The sequence below is a fragment of the Pezoporus flaviventris genome, unplaced genomic scaffold (assembly GCF_033815535.1).
Source record: "Pezoporus flaviventris isolate CSIRO_AGI_PZ_B2104156 unplaced genomic scaffold, CSIRO_AGI_Pfla_v1 ptg000007l, whole genome shotgun sequence".
Classification (NCBI taxonomy): Eukaryota; Metazoa; Chordata; class Aves; order Psittaciformes; family Psittacidae; genus Pezoporus; species Pezoporus flaviventris.
In genome coordinates, this window is record NW_026892555.1 from 87607274 (window position 1) to 87629635 (window position 22362).

The 22362-nt window shown below is 45.6% G+C and overlaps 2 protein-coding genes across 11 annotated transcripts in view; one reads left to right on the forward strand and one right to left on the reverse strand.

Annotated features, from left to right (window-relative positions):
- The window catches only part of RREB1 (ras responsive element binding protein 1), a 123859-nt gene that overhangs the window by 19641 nt on the left and 81856 nt on the right, over positions 1-22362 (forward strand). The window contains exon 1 of one of the 10 annotated variants that reach the window (XM_061449411.1): positions 1524-2033. The exons of 7 other annotated variants lie outside the window; for them this stretch is intronic. In XM_061449411.1, the coding sequence (XP_061305395.1) occupies positions 1928-2033 (106 nt within the window). In that variant the 5' untranslated portion in view covers positions 1524-1927. Of the gene's footprint in view, positions 1-1523; positions 2034-15121; positions 21031-22362 lie in introns of those variants that run through there. 2 more of the 10 variants (XM_061449418.1, XM_061449416.1) reach the window with 2 other exon arrangements.
- The window catches only part of SSR1 (signal sequence receptor subunit 1), a 109200-nt gene continuing 106047 nt past the window's right edge, over positions 19210-22362 (reverse strand). The window contains exon 9 of the mRNA XM_061449423.1: positions 19210-19220. The gene's annotated coding sequence lies outside the window, so the exon portion shown is untranslated. The remainder of the gene's footprint in view (positions 19221-22362) is intronic.

Below are 22362 nucleotides of genomic sequence, written 5' to 3' on the forward strand. Positions count from 1 at the left end.
GTAGAACGTAAAACAGGGCAGCATGCAGAAATCTAAAACTCCAGCCAAAAGACACCTCCTTTTTGTGTCTACGTGTTGCAGCTGTCTATCTTTTGGCAGCAGGCAGCCTGTGTAGAATGTGGGGTTTTAGCACTGAAGTGTGGAAGAGCGAATTAAGGAGTTCTGAACTTAAAACATTCTTCTTCTCTAAGGAATTTTGGTCCTCACCACTGCTTAGCTATTTGGAGACTATTTGAAGGGTGCTTTTTTTTTTTTCTTTCAGTAACTCCTTATATTCACAATGTGATAAACTGCGACAGGTCACTAATTCTTCAATTTCCTCGGTTACTCTGCAGTTGAGTTGGAGTTGGTTACATAGATACCCAGCTGTGAGGAAATATGAAAAAGAACATGCATGTAGTTTTGGCGAGGGAGGGAGTGGAGGAAAGGGGAGATTTCAGTTTTTCACCCTGAAATAGGCTTTTGTGTAAGCCAAATAAATGTTTTGTTTCAGGGATGTCAGCACAGGACATGTTGGTTTTGCATAAACTGTGGATAGCATCATAACAGGTATGGTATAGTTATACATTTTATGGTACTTATTACACCTAGAAAGGCAGGGGATTCTGTGAAATATGTCAGTGCAGCAGCTGCCCTGCAACAACTTTACATATACTATGAGTACTTGCGTTTTGGAGTAAGTAGATGCACACTTTTGTACCGTGCAAGCAAACTGTCAAGGGAAAGGTGTAATAACACATTGTGTGGCTTTCCTTTAAAACCTATATTTTTAAAAGTACATCGTGCATTCAGTTACAGAGGTGGTGTCAGAATAGAGGGTGGAAACTGCATTCTCAGTGCTTTGGGAAATGGGATTTGGGTGATGACCTCCATCTCCCTCACTGATTAAATCCTTGCCTTTTGCCCAGGCTTTTCATTATTCCAGGCTGGTCTGGGATACAGTTTTCCTTTCAGCTGAGACACTTGTACTGCTGTAGCTGTTGCATCTCCCGTGAGGAGGGTGGAGGAAGCCAGCACGATCAGTTGTGTACACCAGTAGTACTGCCTTGCTGGTGAGGGCTGAGCTCTGACTTGAAAAGGTATGGTTAGAATGGGTCAGTGTTTGTGTGCATGGATGAAATCTGACTTTTTGCTCCACAGAAGAGGTTAAACCTTTCCAAACGTGTGTAAGTTGAAGTGTGTAAAGGCAGTGTGGTGCTTCAGCAGGTTTCGGCCTTTCTGTTGTTGTTGTTCCTAACTTCTGCACAGCTTCTGAGCCCTTGGTCTTCGGGAGGTTGGTATTGAGAGGAGTGGAAATCATCCCGGGGAGAGGAAAAGGACAAGCTAACCTTGGCACCTGGGGCCTGCCTATTATGTTGCACTTCCTCTGCGGGGCGGCGCGGGGCCGGGTCCGGCCGGAGTGATGTTCTCACAGCAAATGGAGGAAGCTGCTCTAGCAGAAGCAGAGCTTCTGGATCTCCTCTCGCGTGGGGGATGGGACAGGGTGGTGGAAGGGGAGGGGGACGGGACGGGACGGGACGGGACGGGACAACCAACCACCCTCATCCCTCAGCTGAAGGGCAGAGCTCGACAAACTTTGTGGAGAGCTGAATGCTTCGTTGAGGCCGGTAGGGGTTGGGGAGCAGAGATTGTTTCCCTGCCGTCCGCTGGCGGCAGGGAAGGTACCAGGGTAAGGAAGGAGCCGTGGAAGGATGGAGGGGGGCGGCTGCTCCTCTCCCTGCTTGCTGACTAAACAGTTATGTCAGCTGGCAGTCGGCGCGGCCTGGGGATTTGCGATAGAGCTTCTGGAGGGTGGGGGTGGCTGCGCAGGGGGAAGGGAGGGGAAGGGCTGGCCCTGCCATAGCGACTGCTGCTCCTCCTGCTTCCCTGCCCCAGGGTAGGCCTGGCCGCCGGTGCTGCAGCATGACCCCCGGAGGTGTTCGCGGTGATGCCCGAGCGGAGGTGCCTCATGGCAGCCCCAGCCGGCCGGCAGACTGGCCTGCGCAGGAGAGCGTTCCCGTCTGACTGGTACCCGTGCCGTCCTCGCCCGCTGAGTCAGGGCCTCCCGAGCACGTGCCGCTGCCAGAATAGCCGGAGCCTGTTGCTGGGGCTCCCGTCCGAGCGTGGTGCCGCTTCAGATGTGGGGGGAGAGGGGCAGAGCTGCTGTGTGTTCATCCCTCTGCCCGGCTCTGGCAGGAGATCGTGCGGTGGTGCGGAGGCAGCAGCAGCCACCCACGGTTGGCCAGTGCGTTGCTGCCACAGGTAGAGGCTTCCCCGTCTCAGCACGGCCCGGCGCTGTTAGAAAGTAGTGCGTTCTGGCTGCTGTTCAAGTTCAGTGTTTCCTTTCTTGGCCTTGAAGGCAGAGGGAGCCCAGGGTAGCCCTTACACAGAGCAGGAGGTATTTATAATGATCCTTTCAGGTCGGTAATGTTCAGATCCTATTTTTCTGTTCTTCTTGTTTTGTTTTCCATAAATCGTGTACTGTGAAGTTGGAACAGCTGCAGCTTTTCACCCGTGTGCTTTCCTCCCCTCCACCCTCTACTAGGAGTAGGTAAAGGATGGGTTGCATGTGAATCACCTCCATACCTATTTCACTTCTCCTGTCCCAGCAGTGCAAGACGGAGAAGGACCCTGTCTTGACAGGCAAAAAGGGTGTGTGTCTCAATTGTTTGAGGTCAACTGAGTTAGCTGAACACAATTAAGGGAAAAAAAAAAGAAGTTAAAGCTCTCCTGATGCTCCCTAAGGTACAGCCTGCTGTGTCTGAAGCCATGTTTGTGGGTGTCGAGACCAGTTAGTGTGTTAGCCTGCATCTTAATGAACATCAAGATAGATTTTTAGTAATGTTAATCCGACTCAACTGAGCTACCATGGTTAGAGTCGTGAGTGAGCCTGTCTGGCCCACATGGACAAGCTGGCTGGAGGCTTTAGCTAGCAGGACAGCACCAGTCAGTGTTTCTAATGGTCTAATTAAGATGTTTGCCTTCTCTCCCCCCCCCCCCCCCCCCCCCCCCAGCTGAGTGCAGTATGAAAGAGGAGAGAAGGTTGTAGAAAAATGTTTATATTGCGATGTGGAAATCTACCGATCTTGCCCAGGAGTTGCTTTGTTGTACCTTTGTGCAGCTCTCATCACCTCAGTGCAGTTCTCAGCTGGGTGTGTTGTGCCTGGCAGTCCTTCACAGCACACCTGGATGCTCTTTTATGCACGAATCAAGCAGTAGCATGATCTTGTAGGGCCTCTCAGTCCTCTGCCGAGTGGCCTTACAGACAAGCTGGGCAGCTGGACTTCTGTCAGCTTGTTCTCAGCAACGTAGGTGTCTGCTAACTGGTGTGGGAAGGTTATAAAGCACTGAAGTGCCTGAGTGATGCCTCAGTCTCCCTTCTGCTTTCAACACTGCTCCTGACCACAAGAGCGAGTGCCTTGTGGGAGGGTGTTAAAATTGATAATGCCTGAATCCTTAAACATGTAGCTTTTTTCTCTGCTTGTTGCATGTAAAAAGGCCTGTTTGGTGGTGGGTGTTTTGTGAGCAGAGGAAAAAGTCTCCAGGAGATACGAAGCCACTCTGAAGTTATTGCTAAGCCAGATGTACATCATCTGGCTTTTTTAAAGCAGTCAGATTATCTGTTGCTCTGCGAAAATGGAGTTATTTTGAAAGGAGAGGGGTATGTGACTGCTTGAGTGCTTAGAGATAGGGTCTGAAATGCTCAATAACCACAATTCTCACAAACTTCACAAGGAGCGCTTCTGGAAACGGCTCTTGATGCGTTGGGTACAAAGCACTACAAGTGCGGGTAAACAGTTCTTTAAAATATTTTGGCACGCTGAGAAAACTTCAGTGAGTGCTACTTGGAAGCTGAACACTTGACTTTCCGTGGATAAGATCAGTTTAAATAGGTGCGTTTTTCATCCCTCTGTGTGCATGAGAGAGGGGAACGGGAGGGCAAGTGAAAAAATGAGAGGAAAAGACCTCATTGCTGACTTGGGAGACTTGTTTGACCTTCTGAGCCCTGTGCGCTTGTCTGTGGTTTCCAGCCAAGGGCTCTCACTTTTAGAATGCCCTGCTTCTTGTGCTGAACTATTTTTTGACGCACTGAATGAATGCAATATGTTAACACTCCTGTAAGTCCCAGAATTGCTTGGCTGCCCCTTGCCCTGCCTGCCTTGCGCTGGCTGAAAAGGTACCATTGTTTGTTCTGCAAACAGTGGGTGATGGTTGTTTCCAAGGTGACTGTGGTGCTGTTGCTGCCCTCTAGTACAAAGGGAAAAATTGGCTTTAAGCACCTGAGCGCATCCCACTGTCACCAAAGAAGGTGGGAGGGAGGAAGGAGCTGTTTGGTAGTGCTCTCTGGGCTCGGTATTAGAATACAGACAGGAAAGAATGCGGGTGAGCTAAGAAAGGGCAATGCATGAATTTGGCTTATGCTACAGAGCATTCTTCCTGAATAGTTCACGGTTACAGCTACTGAAACAGGTGATTATTTCTAAAGCTGTGTCACTAGTGAGTGGAAATTGTGGTGAATTTAAGGTCACAATCATACTGATCAGCTACTGTAGTTTGAATTCACAGTCATAGTATTATGCTTTTTCCACTTAATTGAGAGGATGTTTTGAACACTGCTCTAGCAAGGGTATATGGACTTCCTACAAGGAGCACCCAGCAGTTCTGCTGGACTTGTATGTTTTCAGATTGTTTTGGAAAACAGTTAAATAACTGTATGCATCCCCCCACCCAAAACAGATCCTAAATAGTTCATTGATAGCTTTTGTGTGTTCTTGGAAGGCTTGCGGTACTCAGCACAGTGACTTATTTTGATGTGTCTAGGTGGATGGATGAGAAGCATTTTTTCAGCCAGAGGAATGTGCTGCCTGCCCGTCTACTGATGCAGCTGTTCCGGGGGGGGAGGGGGGGGGGGGGAGTTTAAAAAGAAAAACAACCAACACTTCTTTTCAATTGGTCATGGATGCTGCTAGCAGAACTTTGCCTCCCCCTGCATCAGGTTTAGTACAGTTCATACACAGGTTTCAGTAAACATTAACCACTTTTATCAGGGCTCGCAGCATGTTGAATGGTTAGCAAAAAGCATGTACTGAGAGAGACAGAGAAAACGAACAAGTCCAAGGTCAAAAGGATGGTAGGTTTTCCTTCATTAAAATGAGGGGTGGAGAAGATTGAAAAAGCTTTGTGGAAAAAGTAGTCCCATGTGAAAACTGTGGTTCTTAAGCTTTCATCCAGGTAAGAGCACGTGGTGCTGCAAGGAGGATGTGAATCTTTGCTGCTGCTTTAGTGAGATGACCAGAACACATCAGCCCTCCTCGTGCTCTTGCTCACTGACAGCATGAACTCCTCATGACTCAGATCAATCAGGAGCAGAGTATGATTTTTGCTATCGCTTTGTTCCATCTTTATACGAGGCTGCTCCTACCCAGCATCCACAAAGCTCCCACTGATTTCAGCAGTGCAAAGCCTGGAGCTGGCAGTAGGAGATCACAATGTCCTCCCCTCCCTGCCTGCATGAAGCAATGGTACAAAGCCATCCTGGTTAGGAGGGGTTGGTTAAGGAGCCGAGGTTTAGCAGTTTGCCTCACCTTTCTTTATCTTGCACAACCTGGATGTTTCTTTATTGCTTTTGAGGGATGCAGTGCTGCTAATTTTTTGTGCAAAATGAATTGCTGTAGTGATTAAAAAATAGTTTATCGTCTTAGGAGTGAAAATGAAGTCATTTGCAGGTAAATTAGTGAAATGATTTTTAAGTTCATGTATGGGGAAAAAAGCATTTGAAAAGAGCATATGACCTGCGCTAATTAAATCTGTTGAAGCATCTGATGTCAGAGTTCAAGTTATAAGTTATTTTTACTTGTGCAAATCTGCATATCCTGTCCCTTCTAGCTCCATTCAAATGGTACTTTGCAAAAGAAAAGCAGCAGTGTTCACCTGCGTGTTTCCTAGAAAACAGCATCACTGAAAGGTTGTACCTCAGTAGAAAAAAAACACACAGATTTACTTAAATGATACATCAAACACGAAAGAAATCCAAACCGTCTGTGGCTGATCTGACAGTAGTTTGAGAAACACCCTCCTCTGCATGCCCCTCAAATAAGAAACGTGTGCGCACAGTTACAAATCTCATCTTTGTGGTGACACAGATGATTCAGTGCAGGAAACGAGAGGAATCTCATTCAGCAGTTAAGCATTTGTGGGGCGGGGGTGTGAGGAGGTCATGTTGTTCAGCACACTCGATTAGAAACCTTTGGGCTCCTTTCCTTGCTGTCTTTTATACTGATATAAATTGGGGCCAATATTGGCAGCATCACCACTAGGGCTGCAGTGGTGGCCCATGCTCTTCCTGCTACTGTGGTTTCATGGTCCTGGGGGTGGCAGAGGGAGATTCAGATGCAGGCTTGCAATCACAGCTTCTTGGAAGGTGCCATAGTTCATCTAAATATAAAATATGGACTGTGGTTTTGGTCTTAAATATTTGTGGGATTTTACCAAACCACTACAAACAAACAAAAGTGAACAGGGAAAAGGGACACATTTCAGGCAAGATTTATTTTTTATTTTCCTTTCACAAGGTGATGTGCAGACTTGTATTCTGTGACTCAGTGTTCAAGGGAAAGACATTCCTCAAATTGAGAACTTCTTTGTCTCTTATTCACAAACTTCCCAAAGTGCTCTATTTGAAAGCTTTTCAGGAGACCGGGGTGTAATTTCCTTCTTAACTCTGATGTTCTCCCACAGCTTCCCAGATGTTTTTGCCTTCTCCAAATTTAAAGCAAAAACAAACAAACAAAACTGACTTTCCTAATAAGTTGACTCTGTGTTGTAGTGAAGTCTATGGAGGGAAACAAAATCATGCCTGTTACTTGAATTCTGAAATACATTCACTTAGTTCTAAGGGCAAGTTTAATGGGAGCACATACAAAACATTTATGTGTATGTGTAAACTTTTGCCTTGCCTGGAAACTGACCAAGGAATAAGGTCAGAAAGACAATTTTTAGGTTGCTTTGATGCCACTGCAAAAGCATTTGCAGTTTCGTATTTGCTGTAGGTCTCTGACTGATAACCGGCGCTAATGAAGCGGCTTTCCATACAGTTGTATTGAAACTATTTATGCAAATACAGTGAAAGCTTTATTGCAAAAGCAATCATTTACAGTGCACAGCTGGTAAACAAAAACATTACCATTCATTCTCCAGTGCCTCAACAGCTTCTGCTTGGTTCTCCCCTCTGTAGCTGGCTGTGTGTGCTCCCAGCATTTATTCCTTGACTCCAGCAGTGCTCTACTAGCACTGAGGTGCAGGAATGGCACTCTCTTGCACTGTCAGTCTGTGCAACCGCAGTCTTGTTCCCTTCTGAAATTGCTTCATAAAAGGTTTCTAAAGGACCTTTAGGTGCACTGTGGGTGGGAAGAATTGCATGCATCCCTCTTTTAGAGACCTTTGCATAGGCTTCAGTGCAAGAGTACTCTCTTCAATCTCTAACACACAGAGTCTTTTGATAATACAGTGAAGGGACTCATTCTGTCAACCATTACACAAAATTTCTGTCCTCCTTCAGCTGGGCTCCTCTAGGCTGGGGAGGATGGTCTCTTTGCTCCAAGCTGTCATGGTCAGGTTTGGCAAGGCAGGATGTGAGAGACCTCTGTGCCATGTGACTGTCAGGAGAAAAGGAGGTGAATGCCCCATCACAACCTTGGGGCAGCAAGGAGTGATGGGGGAGACTTGGTTCTTGTTTCCTGTCAGCATGCAGGTGGGTCTCAATTCTTTTCTCCTCATACAGAAACTTTCATGGCACTGAACTTCAGTTATAGCGTATGATTTGGTGGTTTTTTTTGGGGGGTGGGGGTTAATTACTGAGCTCAGTAGAGCAGAGCAGGTGATGGGTATTCATTAATAAGCCACGCTGCTTATTAATGAAGGGGCACTTTTGCGTCGACTTTTGTGGGTGTCTCCTGTATCTTGAGGGCAAGCAGGTTTGGCTTCAGCCATACAGATGTCAGGTGTGTTTGGGGCAGGCAGCAGTGCCTGGCATTTCAGCTTCAGGAGCCATTGCTCCCTAGGCTGAGGGCAGACCATACAGCACGCTCCCATCCTGCAGCATACATAGACCTCTCTGGGCCCAGCAGTGCTGACCAGACAAAGCATCTAGATAGGCTACACATGGGGTAGTGGCCATGATCCGAGCATCCCCAGTGTGAGGTAGCACTGGAGCCTGGAGAGATGGCCTGTTGCACACTGCAGTCACTGCTCTGCCTGGCTGAAAAGCCTGGATTGTTTCAGTCTTGCAGCTCTCGTGCAGGGTCTTAGATTCAAAGCACTAATGACTTCCTCATTGGGACCCAGACTCTTTAAATTTTTATTAAAGGGATTGTCTGTGCTGACATTTAGCTAGCACCAGATGTTGGCTTTGAGTTACCAGTGTGGAGGTGGCATAGCTAATAAAGGCAATGGTAAGAAACTTGTGAGAAACTGCCTGTCAGATGCAGCTTTGTGTGCTGCAGCCTGTGTGATGTCTATCGCTTCTTCATGGGCCAGCGTTCTGTAAGAAAGCTTTTTTCTTTCCTCCTTTTTATTCTATACTCTTGACTGGCTGAGTGTTTTCTAAGCACATGTCTTTTTCAGGTGGCCTTGGTCTTTTGTTAGAGACTGGCTAATGCAGGGAGAGTGCAGAGGGAACAGAGTGGCAGATCTGGGGGATTTCCTTTATATTTTGGTATTTCTTCTGTACATAACTTTCCTGTAGATCATACTTCTCCCCCTCAACCTCTTTTGGCCATACCCTCCCTCAGAAAATGTCAGCAAGCGATTGTTTCCTTTGCAGAACTGTGAGCCCCTAGACAGAGGCTTTTCCAGTTTTATGAATGCACCATTTGTTGCTGAGGGCACAACTGTTCGATATAACTGGCTGCATCCCACTCTGCTTGGGACCAGCATGCACTACAGCCAGGCTATGCATAAACCAGATTTTTGTATTAAATGGCACCATTTTGTCCACAGCAGCAGTCTGTCTGTCTTTTGTGTGTGCACGCGTGTGAGACTTGCAGTTTTCAGATGCAGAATACATAAAGAACAGCAGTTCTGCAGACATACACGTTACTCAGTGAGCGTACCGTGCTGCTTTAAAGTTTATTTTTCTTAGGGAGCTCCTGATGAATGATATTTCTTCATTATCCTGTGGAGGCAGGCTGAGGCAAAAGCACATTTTAAAGTGTTTTATAAAATGGATGCATGGTGTAACACTACAAATGTAGTAGCTTCACTGGGGACGTACTCAGTTGTAACTTAACTGAAAATACGTGTAGTGCTTTGAAAGTAAATGTTTTTATGTTTTATTGTATGTCATCAACCCAGAATCTTTTCCCCCTCTTTTTCCTGTTAAGTGCCATAGGGCTGGAGATGTAACCACTTAAAGATGTGCTGCATTCTTAACTACGCCTAGGACATGTCATTTGATATCAGACCTGCAGCTGGAGGGGCTATATAAGGCCATCAGGCATGGCTCCCATCCTAGTTGAGATGCAGTGCAGTATTTCCCAGCACAGATTTCTACAGCACACACACATCTGTGATGCTTGGGTTATACTTCAGCTAACACAACTCAGGCCTTACAGCAGATTGGGAGGTGCATGAGGAGGGGGCTGAGGAGCGGTGGGGATTAGTGGGTACTGCACTGTTTGCATGTTGTTCTCTGTCATTTACCCCTTGGCCCTGAAAAGCAGCTTTGGTAAAGTGCTGTCCACATCGTCAGTTACGTGAGTGCAGGCTGTGGAACAGGGAGATTGCATGAGGCTCTGGTCCCAGCAAATGAATCACAGCTTAGGCTCTTAGTCCACACTGCCTGTCTCATTTGTGTCAATGCCAGGAGTTTCTCCTCTGAAGCACAGTGGACTCTTATCCCCATCTCTCCTCTCTTATACCTGTTGAGTACCCCCAAGCAAATAAGAACACTTCCCAAGCAAACCCACCAGCTTAGAAATTGCCCACTCACGCTTCAGTAAAGCCATTTTCTATGCTCCATCATAGTTGTGTTTAAGAAATGGGGGAAACTGGAAGCATCTCTAATTTTCCCTCTTTAAAGAAGGTCATACTGAGTGGGGAAGGAGGAGGATTCTCCACCTCATCCTGTTCTGGGTGTACCTGAACGAGTCTGAGCATTAGGCAGGCTTACCTGAAATGTAATAATCCATATACCAAAAAGGAGTAATAAAGTCCAGCTTTGTAGCCTTTCTGTGGAGGTTCTCCCCCTAACTCACCCTGTTCCTTCATATATTCACTGCTCACTTAATGTTACCCGTGGGATGAGGGTGGGAGGGGGAAGCTTGTTCTCTTTCATGTGACTGCAGCACAGTTAATAATTGTACCAGACTTCAGGCGCTCGCGTGACCAAAGGGACTGATTGGATTCTGAAGCGGACAGAAGTTTTTTCAGGCACATCTTCATGCCTCAGCATCCCAGCAGAGCAGAGAAGGAGCTAGATCTGCTTTCTCCGTGATTGCTCATTTGTTACGAGCTGGCTAGCATATAACATGTGAGACAAAGGCCGCGCTGGCCTGAAAAGCCTCCCCAAAAAAGCCAGTATAGTAAATACACCTGTAAAATGGTGTGCAAGTTACAGATCTCACGCGTGTCATGTGCTCTTGCTTGCTCTATCTCTCCCCATACTGCCTTAAAATAGGGATGGCAAAATAGTTTGATAAAATGCATCAAGTGCTATACTGTTGATATGATTTTTCTCAAGCACATGTTTCCAACACTTCAATCTTTCATGGGCTGCATACTTGCTGCGGGAGTGGAAGAGGATGTTGCAGGCTTACTTTCAGTGTACTTGGAAATCTTTCCCACAGAAACTCCCCAGAAAACATATGAAATGATGGCCTGGAAACCAGGAAGTTCCTGATGCCTAACACTCATTGCTCTGAGGGATTTACTGTGCTCTGGAGGTCATGTAATAGTCTTTCTTCTTTGTTGGTTTCTCTTAAGTTTTATACGTGACGGCCGAGTAGGTGTGTGTTGCTGAGCTTTTAGGGGCCCTTGTTTCTGTAGCATAGTTTTGCCTCTGGTTCTTTTTTACCAACACTCTCATGATTAATATGTCTGCTGTTTAAAATGGCTACTGAACCACCACCAAGTTCTTACACCTGGTTACCAACTGCTTAACCCCTGTCAGAACCCACCCAGCACATCTTTTGAGTTGATGCTTTTGTTGCTTGGCAGATACGTTTCTGATCTTTGGTCTGTCCATTAACCCTGTGAATACTGTACACAATGAAGACATAAATCTGCTGTGGTGATGATGGTACGTCGTGATGCAGTATCACTGCTGCTGCTCCCACATTGCACTCTGGTTAGATTAGCGTGACATGCAGTCTTCTGGGCATGTGGTTCTGGGTTTGGGCTTTTTGCTTTGTTTTCCCACCCCTTTACCGCTCTGTGTAGTTTTGGGTTTTTGCGAGGAGCTGCAGAAGTTGGTAATGTAGAAGAGCAGCAACAGAGACAGGAAGTCTGGCACTTGAGGGCTGATGGTCCTGTTGAGTTGGTAGGGAAGATCCAGCAATCTACAGAAATTGTGCATCCAGTTTCAGTCTGTGATGGAGTCCTCTGGCGTCTCCTTTCCATGTGCCTATGTTTGTGCTGGGGTGCGATGGAGCATGAAAGGAGTCGGAGAAGAGAAGGGTTGGAGCTTGGGTTTCGTTGCCAAAATTTAAACCAACCAACAAACAAACTCAACCAAAAGGAGAGTTATCCGGAACATACCACAGAACAGGTTAGGCAGGGCACTGAACCCAGATAAGAACCTTCTCCGTGCTTTAAGGCATCTTCAGTACACCCTCCTCCCTCTATCCTTTCAGGGTTTCCCCCCCATTCCTCCCCACTATGAGATAGTCCTGTGCCGACTGGGTTTGAAGGGGGGCAGGAGGATGGTTGCAGTGCTTGCTTGCCTGCTGCCAGCTGTCTTAAGAAATAGAGGGTGCACTTGTCCGTGCCCATCATCCCGTCGCAGAGGCAGGACTCAGTGTGGCATGTGCCTGTGTGCATGCCTTTATGGCCTCCGCTGTGTTGCCTTGCGAGCAGTCCCATCCCCAGAAAGTATCAGGGGAGGAAGAGCAGCAAGGAGACAGGGAATGCTGGCGGGTGGAGCTTGGAGGGCTGATCCTCCCCATAGTTAATCATTGCTTGCAGCATAACCTGTTCCTGTTTTCTAGAGGTTTCACTGGCACCCGCAGTGAGCAGCATATGAGGAGTATGTGACAAGCTGCTTTCCAAGCAGGATGGTTTGCCTTGCAGCAGGAAGCCCAGAGTCTTAATACAAGACATCGTTTCTTCTGTAACATGTTTATGCCCAATCCTTCAGTAAACATACCATATATAGTCTGGATTGTGCTCGCTATAACACCCTGCTGCAAGGCGACTTTGCTAGTACCACACAGATTCCTTAGCTCCTGGTAACCGGCTGACAAATAGGATGTTGCCATATGTAACATAAATATTCCACACAACTGGGGTCTTTTACACCCTGCTCCTAGTGCATAAAGCACGTGTTTCTGATCATGACATGTCTGGCACTTGGAAAATGAAGAGTCTTCTACAAAGCAATGTCCCATAGGTGCATTTTTGTTGCAGAATAAGGATTCCACTCTTTTCATAAACAACAGATGAAGCTCGCACTTATGCATCAGTGTTTCGGTGACTTTTCTTTTTTTTTTCCTTCTTTTTATTCCTCTCTCCACTTTTAATGCCAGTTGCCTCTTAGGTCCCGAGCTAGGGCTATGATTCACTGGGAATTTTCTCTTTTCATGTAGCATTGTTTGTAGAACTTCTTCTTTCCTGTTTCTCTGCCTTCTTTTTGTTTACACCATGCTAGCAGGGTGCTGAGCATGGCAGAGGATGTGAGCAGCAGCGCTGTGGCTGGATTCATAGCTTTCTTAATCAGCTGTTACATATTGTTTGCCTTCAGCTTCTTTCTTTCATTTCACACCATGAAATGACTTCAGTAACATTCTGGTTCTTTATTAGAGATTCCTTCACAGATTCTGTGCTAGCAGAAGTGGCTTCAGAGAAGGAGATGGAATCTGCCTGCCTGGGCTGGGCTGGGGTATTCTTGCCTTTTTGTGCCTTCTACTTCTTGCCCTTGGTGTGTGAGAAGACACCGCAGTGGTGTGGACCCCGGATAACCTTGCACAAAGCTTTCTGGCTGTCTGCTTGGTGAATTGCTGTTAGCTCCTGGATCCAGCAGTTTAACTACTGGCAATGACTCCTGTACCACTGAGGTAGTTGCTTAATCAGAGAGGGTGCTGGTTAGATGTAGATTCATAGAGATGGGTTTTCCTTTAGCGACTTGTTCCTTAGTTAGGCAATGCTTCCCTAAGGGAAGACTTTGCAGGGGGGAATGTTTGGGCGTTACGTAAATGGACGGGACATGCATTTCTCTGACTTGTCTCTCATTGGCCTCGTCAGAGTGAATTATGTCTGACTGCTTGGCAGTTAATTGGACCATCCTTCCCATTTCCTAAGCTGATAAGCCCCTCGCTGTCTGCCTCAATCAGGCTTCTTTGTTTGAGAAGTTACTAATGCTGCAGCAGAACAGAGTAACTACTTTCCTATGTACTGTAACCAAGTAAGGTGCTGTGATCACTAAGTCTATGAAGATTCATCGTATTTCTGCAGCAAAATCCTTTCACGAGATTTGTACCATCACACCAGTAGCAGTCGGCAGAAAAGGCACTGAAAAGTAGGTGTACTTAATACGCCTCATCCCTTTTTGAAAGAATTACATTTGTGTTTGTTATCTTGAGAGCAGCTTTATTCTGGCAGATCCTTGTAGCTGTGCAGAGTACCACGGGTGTCTGTAGTTGTCGGCCCATCAGGCTTGGGTCTCGAAAATGGCTCCCATTTACCACAAAGCCTTCAGACTGGGACTGTCTTTCTTGATGTGTCTGGATGGTGCCTAGCTTAAAGTGGGTGTTGCCAGAAGGTGAGTAATAAATGATGATTAACCGTCTCTGAGCTATGGATGAGTTTGTATGAAAAAGCACTTGGCTAAAGGCTGTGCTTCAACAAGCTCATCAAAATTAACCATGCAGGAGACAGTAGCGCAGCATCTTAAAGGCCTGATTCTCCTGTCTCTTGTCTAGTTTTGTTTTGTCTTCTGTGGATTTACTACATCTGATTGGTGGAGAAACGTGGGTTCCTTCATCTCCAGTGTTAAATGGTATCAGTATTAGAGATTGCAAATGGGCTGAGTGATACAGAATTGTATGCACTAAAAGTAAACACCCTTTCGTTAGATTGCTCAGTAATCTTTTTAGTGCAAAGGTGTGGTTATGAACCTTGCAGGTATGCATCCTTGTGTTAGCACCAATGAGTCTATAATACGAATGTGTTGGAAAGATGCAAAGGTACTGATTCCTGTGTTAATTATATCTTGAGGTTGAAAAGTAATTTTATTCCACCATTTGTCCTTTGCTGTCAAATCTGTAAATAAATAGAAGTAGAAAACCTAAAGCCATAATGATTTTTAAAATTATATACCCTCTGAGTTTGCATACTGATTTGACCAGTGCATTGCATTTGTTTGATCATACAGTTATTTCTAAAACCTTTTGAAAAGTAGGGTTCATCACAGAAATCTTCCTTCTCTCCCCATCCTTAGGCTATTTCTGGCAGCTTTCAGGGCCCTGAGCACACAAAGGGAGTACTGGAGGATTTTCTTCTTGCACAAAAATCAGAAGGAGTGGGCTTTTTTGTTCTTAAAAGGCTTTCCAAAATGGAGTTTGTCTTGACTTAGGCATAGAGGATGTTGCGTATGCAAAGAAAATAAATGCATATCACATTATGCGCCTACATTTGTAGGTACACTTTGACCTCGGGAAGTGACCACTGATTTATTCTTCATTGTACTTCCAAGTTGGTGGTGTTGAGCCCCAGGATGTGGCATCACTGGAGGAGGAGGAGAGAACATGGATGCTGTTGAGTTCAAGCTGCTGTTAGTGGCGTTCAGCCGTTATTTGTTTATATTTGTTTGTTATGTCTGGGAGACAGAGGAACTCCAGTGAGCTGAACAGGGGCCTGCCAGTAGGGCAGGGTCTGGTGGAGAGGCTGAGAGAGGCAACTACCATGGGTGGCCGAATTGCTGTCCCTTCCTCCTGAGTTGTCAGCAGTCGTTGAACCCCAGACAGGTAGCTGATGGCTTTTCATCGTCTGCCTTATTTTATTAGCATTGTTACTGCCTGACATTGAAGGTGATGGGTGGAGAATTTGCATTTGGATTTTAAAGTTTGTAGAAGAGTGTTTGTACTCTGTATCTTCTCTGAACCTTACCCAGACTGGTTCAAGACCAGCTAGCAGCCACTGATTGAAAGGCCTTGCCATCTACCATGCAATCAAGTGGGCTTCAGCCTTTCTGAGTGGAGGCGGTGAGCGAAGAGGGGGAGGAGGTGTCCGTGTCTTAAAAGAAGAGTTGAAAACTGGGGAAAAGGCAACTGCTCGCTATAAGGTTCTTGGAAAGAAACATGCTGTGTATGTAGTAGTTAAGGTGAATTGCACTCTGCATGCATGGTAGCACTCTTACATGGCTTATGGGAGAGCAGCTTGGTAGGTTGCCGTGGAGCCTTAGCGACTGAATGGAGGAAAGCAGGAAGCACCTTGATTTCCCTGAAAGAGGTAAGGGAAATATCAGGGATGGAGAAGTTTAGGAAGTGTTTAGCCTCAAAATTAGGGCAGCTTGAAAATGAATTAACTGCTGGGCCTGTAGCAATCTGTGTGTTCATGTATGTATAGGACCTTAAGCACAGAAAGGTTTGGGGTGAGTCTGGAAAGGGTCCATGTTTAAGGAATGTAGTTCTTCTGGCTTCCGAGATAGCTTTTTGTGTAGACAGCATGGAAAACAATTACAAAAACAAGTATTGCAAGACACTTAATGAGATGGGAAACTGGCAGTGCTAAGGTTGTGGTTCTTGAGCTCGAGTGATTGTGAGAGAATTACAGTTTTTTGATGCTTCCTTTTTCCAGGCAAGCATTTTCTTTCTTGTGAACAACCACGAGTGGAGTTTATCCTCTGGGCTTAAAGTCAGTAACCCCAAAAATGCATTGAAAATCTCTCCTGACTTTTGAAATGAGGGGCTATGACAGCAACTGAACTCGAGGAAGAAAATACACATTAATGTTTGCTGGCAGTTCCACTAGTGTAGTCTGAGACTTACTCTGCTGAGATGTCAGACTGTCCTCTTCCCCCATTTTGGAGCAGGGGTTCCTGGGCCTGAGCATACCGGTTTTTAGAAAACATAGCTTCCTAATTTCCAGATATACCGGGAGAGTCATCAGGGACAGAAAAGGAGGGAGAAAGTCAGAGGTTCCTCTGCATTAAAAAAGCTGGGCTGCCAGGAGGGTTTTCAATTGGAGATCACCAGGCAGCTTTGTTAGGGGTCCTTTCTTTTGCAGGCAGCTCTACCAAGCTTTGTGCTGAAACACTACATCAGGTGTTTAGCTTCAGGCCACATTTGTTTGGGTTGAAAGAAAAATAAGTAGTAAATCTCCATCCATTTCTAAGAATGCAGCTAATGAAGAAGGAACTTCTGGGTCATTTTTTTTCTTCTTTCCAATAAAAAAATCACAACAAACCTAGAATTCCTAAAAAAGAACGGAGAGAGTCCAACTGGTTCTTCTCAAAGCTGTAATGCAGGGGCATTGAGACTTGGGAAGGGCGAAGCGAGTGGTGGGAGATTGCAGTTGTAGCTATTGACTGAATAACCTAGCTATTGATTATCATAGCTGATAATCATTGGCAATGATGATTTCTCCAGTGCATTCTGCTCTTAATGTCTGTTGCTGTATGGATGGTGAAAGGGGCTGTGCATGACTCAGTGAAAGCCCAGCATCCTGAAGTCCCTCTTACTCCAGACCAGGGTTAGTTAGTTCAGCTCTGTCAGTACTGAAGTTGGCAGCCTAGAGCCACATCTTGAAGTAGCAGTTCAGTGATCTTGTGTACCTCTACTTGTCTGCTCTTCCAACTGCAAAATACATGTGAGGGATGTGTGCCTGTTTCTTCTGGACTATGATGTGCAGGTATAGGTAGAGAATGTCTTTCTGGTTGAGGGGTTTGTCAGCCTAAGATGAAAACACTGTTCTTGTGAATGTGCTTTACTTTGTAGGCACTTCTGTTCCATATGGAGTAAGGGTACTTTGGAGGTTGTCTGACAGGATTTGCACACCTTGCCAAACATGCTGGTTTCCCAAGTAAAAACAAAGTCCCAGAAGCTGGTAAATACCTGTGCATGTGATGCAAACAAACTTCCTGATGCAGGGGCTACATAGCAGTCCCTTGCAGACCACAGCTTGCACTGGGACCTTTTTAGCTTCTGTTGAAAGCTATGGGGTCTCTTCCATAGAATACGCCTGGTGGTATCAATTTATTAGCTGGACTGAGGCCTTGATTTGTAATGAGCCCTGAAGTGTAATTTGCAATAGTCGCCTGACTCTATCTTACTAAGCTGCAGTGGGTACAAGGGGGAAACATATCGAGGCTGGAGTAATATTTACCTTCGCTTCCAGTCAGGAGGAGTACCTAGAGCAAAAAAAAAGTGCCACACCTAGGATCTCTGGAGATGGTTTTCCTGGGAACTTGGGCCGCAGAGAGCAAAATACCCCTGATGCTGTATATGCAGGGCAAAGGTGGCTGCTGTCTTTAAAAATACACATGTGAAAATTGAACTGGAAGTTACTGCAAAGCTGAATTTGCAGGTATCACAGCAAGGAAATGTATAGAAACCAGATCTGAGAGGTTGTACAACAGTGAGTATCTCAGGGTACTCCCTGACAGTTCTCATTTGCTTTGCTGAAGTGTTAAATCCTTAGTTATGGGTGGTAATTAATGAATTACTTTAGGCTTTTGTTTTGATTATAGGCAATGTGTGTATGTAATATGTATTTTAATATGCATTTGAAAACTGCTTTTTTTCTTGGTCATGGAAGGGGAGACTGTGGGAAGAGCATTTTAAGTTCTTTGAGAAGACATTTGATTGAAGTAATTTATTCCTGTTAAACACTCCAGAGCAATACTGAATAGCTGTGTCCCCCTCAATTTTGACAGACTCCTCAAGAGGAAAATCCTTTCTTGGTTTGTTTTCCAAGAGAGAAAAACCTGAATTTCCAAGTGGATTAAACAGTTTAGCAATCCCTATTCCATTTCTTGCAAGCTTCCCCCTCCCCACCCCAAGCCAAATCACTCTTCCCCTCTGCTCTTGTCCACAGATTTACTATTCAGCTAATTTTAGAGGTGGGTTTAGGTGTTTGTTTTAAAAACACTGCAGTGTCTGTCTCTGGTAATCCACCAGGTGGAAGCAGATGTGTAGAATATCTGTACATGTATTTGTAAATCTGAATTTGAGCAGAGGGTGTTTCTAAGGAGGGCAGTGTATGTGCAAAGGTGAGGGAACCCTCAGCAGTATAATGCCATGAGTAAAGCAGAAATTTGCAGTTAACCACCAGCTGGATTCGTTGGTGGTTTTTGTTCATGTGGTGGGCCCTGTGACATTGTATTAGCCAATTCCTCTGATGTATGGTTAGAGACCAGTTGCCTGGCTGTTCTGAATTACAGCAGGGAGAAGGCTACCGGGGAGGGGATGGGGAGAATAAGATAGGAAGTGGTTTCTTGGAGATGGGTGCTCTTCTGCTAACAGAAGTTTTGGTCTATCAGCCTTCAATGTGCTTTTCTGACCTGCAAGCTTGTTCGTACCTTACTGATGTCTTCCCTCCTGCCTGCATTCCCATCAACTGCCTATCATCCCTGTGCCTCTCTGCTCTTGCAGAAAAATAGCTTCTTTGAAGTTTGGGGGTTATCCCTTTTGTATTGAAGTTTGGGGGTTATCCCTTTTGTATTGAAGTTTGGGGATTATCCCTCCCTTTTGTATTCAGCCCTTACAACAATTTTGGTCTGAGTCCATCTTTGTCTGAAATATGCTAAAAGAGCTAGATTTTTATTCAGCTTGGTTGAGGGATGGGTGGAGTCCACGTGGTGTCAAACAGGAGGCTTGAGGTAGCTCTGAGGGACCTCCTGAAAGCATCCCTCCGTCCTGCAAATGCTCATGGTCTCTTAAAGGGAGTAATTTGGAAAGGGGCTGTGCTATACAGATTTGCACTGCCTGCTCCATTTCATGCAACAGAAATGCTGTGGCTGTGCACTGCTGCAGGATTTTGTGCTGTCCGTTTACAGTTTTTTGTCATCTCTCCACTGACCTGTTGCACTAAAATTAATGTCACACTGCCTGACAAACTGTGCTCTTAATAACTTAAGCTTTGCTTGCAGGGCAAAGCTAGGGCAGTAAGACATGTTGAATATGCACTGGCTTAAATTATTTCCTTACTGACTTGTCCTCTTTGAGCTTTGCTTAATTCCGAACATGTTACAGAAGCAATCAGAGTGCCTAGAAGTGAAGTGTTCCTTTCCAGCTCCATCAGTGAGGGTGTTTGCATTTTAAGCCCAGAGTTGCAACACTTAGTCCTGTACTTGTACTTCGTGCATGTTAGGACAAATAAAATGGAGGGAGAGCTGAAAGAGACCATTTGCATCACTTGAGGCCCAGTGGGAGCTGAGGGTCAGGATCACTCTGAGAATTAATCAGTTCACTAGAGAATATGATAATACAAGGAAATGATGGTATTGCAATATGGTTTTCTTTTTTTTAATTGGTAGCAGAAGCTTTAAAAATAAAGAGAGCAAGAGAAAGCCTGGGAGCAGAAGTCGCCTGAAGGGGAAATGACCAAGACCAGCTTAGAAGTGCAGAGAATGGTGGTTCAGGAGTGCTGGTTTGCTGTGTCTTTGTGGGAAACTCCTTTCTATCTTGTGGAGGGGGGAGAAAGCAGTCACAGCCCTATGAAATCTGACTGCTTAATGCTGCTTTGAAAAAAGTGCAACAGTTCTGGGCCTTCTGCTTTTCTTGCGGATTGAGGATTTTAAACAGGGAAAGACGGGCCTGCGGAAAAGTGAGTGTAATCACAAAGCTGAAAGCGGGTCTGGCCTTTCTTGTCATTTTTAACAAGCCAAAACATTGCAGAAATCTGCCCAGGCAAACTTTCGGTCCTGCTGTGCCCCAGTGCAATAATTATAATGCAGAAACAGCTGATGGGTCACGTCTCCAGCCCTGCACAGTGTTATGACTTGCTACCTACATTCCATGTTTAGCTTTGAGCGATCAGATGGTGCAAGCAACGTGAGCTAGCAGCGCCTGAGGACATGCAGCCAGGCAACATGTCCTTTCCCTCTGCAGCTTTGGTTTCTTTTCTCCACTTGTGTCTCATCCTGTCCCCTTAAGGTGATGCATTTTACAATAAAGGCTGCTCTTTGGTGAGGGTCAGCTGCCCTTGCAGGAGCATGTGTGCCATTCCCAGTGTGCTGTTAAGTCCAAGGGCCCAAGGTTTGTAAATATTGTTTCTAAAGTACCTGAGAACTCCAGGTGAGCTGCTTGCCCTACTTACCAGGGACTCTGGAGCTGTGGTTGGTACATGTGGTGGCACATGGTGGCAGACTGCATCAGCATTGTTACTGATGTGACTTAATGAAGCATGAGTTGTGTTGGAGGGATAAATTTTGTCTCTGTGCATAGGGAAAGGGTCATTTATGAATGTTTACAGACAGACAAAAAAGTTGAAAATGATGCTTGTGTAAAGAGCGAGGGAGACAGGGAGGGAAGAGGGATAGGTTGGACTAGTGTTTTGTATTGTGCTTAGCACAGTGCAAAAGGTACACACAGTCCTTGATCTAGGAAAACTGGATAAGTAAGCAGTAAGCATTCATTGTCTGGGACTGCTCTTGCTCTCTTGAACTCCTCCAGGGATGCTATGGGAGAGGTGCAGTGCAGACATTTTGCTTGTTGTAGTTTGTATTATTGTGAACTTACATTCATGTAAATGGGTTTAATTAGAGAACTGAACTTCAGGTTGACTTTTAAATGATAGGAGTGTTCTTTATGGCAGAGGGGTTGCAAGCAAGCTCTGAGCTGGAGAGAAGGGAGCGATGGGGAGCAGGAGGAGGGAGTCAGGAGATGGAGCTGGCTGTGGGTACGTTCCACTGCATCTTTTCATCTTTCACCGGTACTGCAGCACCACGGGAGTAGAGTTACCAACAACATTCTTGCTCAGGTCTCTCATCCCTCACTCAAATAGAGGGTGTAATTTGACGATGTCTCAGCTCCCCTGTGTGAAGGCTGTTGATGCAACTATATGTACATACGTTCTTAAGTAAAAAACAAACCCCAACAAACATAAATCCCAAACCAGATCAGTTCTGTGATCCCGGATCACTGTGGAGTTGTTCAAACACCAGGAGTGGCACAAGGCTGGAGGGGGAACTGTGGCAGGAGCTGTGGGGTGAAGTGAGGACTGCCAGCCTGTCCTGAATGGCAGCCATGGCTTACATCAGGTTGAATCAGTCTGTACACCGCAGGCTGAGGCAAAGCAGAATGGATTAAACCCAGGATTTCAGTTCTAGCCTTCAGTTCCCTTGTGACTGCAATTCTACGTCAGCTTGTGGGGGTGCATGTATTTCTGCATCTCTGCTGCTGTCAAATATGAGAAGAATCTTTTTACAGGGCAGTTCTCGCAGCCAGTATTCACTAAAGTTTTCTTTATTCAGACTGCTGTTCCACAACTTTTACAAATAGGTTGTCAATCTGGATTTTTATCTCCTTCTCCATCCCTATCAGCTGTTATCGGCTGCAAACAGGTTAACAGTGAGGCCTGCCGGGCTGCTTAATGGGTGGCCGCGTGGTGCTGCCTTTGGCTGAGGCAGATCATTTCTATTGGCCAAGGTTATCTCCCTGCTGACCTTGTATCCAGAACTCAGGCTCTGGTGGCACGGTAATTGAGGAGAGCTTCTGAAAGAATTCAGAAAGGGTGGAATATCCTTTCTGCGTTTGTAAAAGCTGTGTTTTATTTTCATCATTGCTCTGAACAAGGAAAGAAAGTGCTCTGATGTTAAGTTTGCAAATTCAGAGAAGGTTATGTTTAAAGGTTCTTTTCTTCTAAAATCTACTATGGTTACTGCCCTATTTTAGCATGGCAAGAGGCTGCTGCACCTTCGTCATCTTAAAAGCCTGCTTTTGCTACTGTACTTTCTCAGTTTGCTCACTGAGCACTGGTAGCTTGCTGTACGTGATACACAGCATCTGATTTCTTCCCAGCTGTAGCCTTTTGTACCAGAATGTCTTTTTCTTGCTTGCAATTGGTTCAGTTTACTGGACTAAATATGTTTTCATGATTTTGGGATGAAGAGGGACTTACGTTAGCTGTGTAATGGAATGAGGCACAGGGATTAATGGGGAGATGGGGAGAGAGGGAGGAGTCTGGTGGGTTTTCTTTTTGATTCTTCCAGAGGCATCAGGCTCCTCCCGT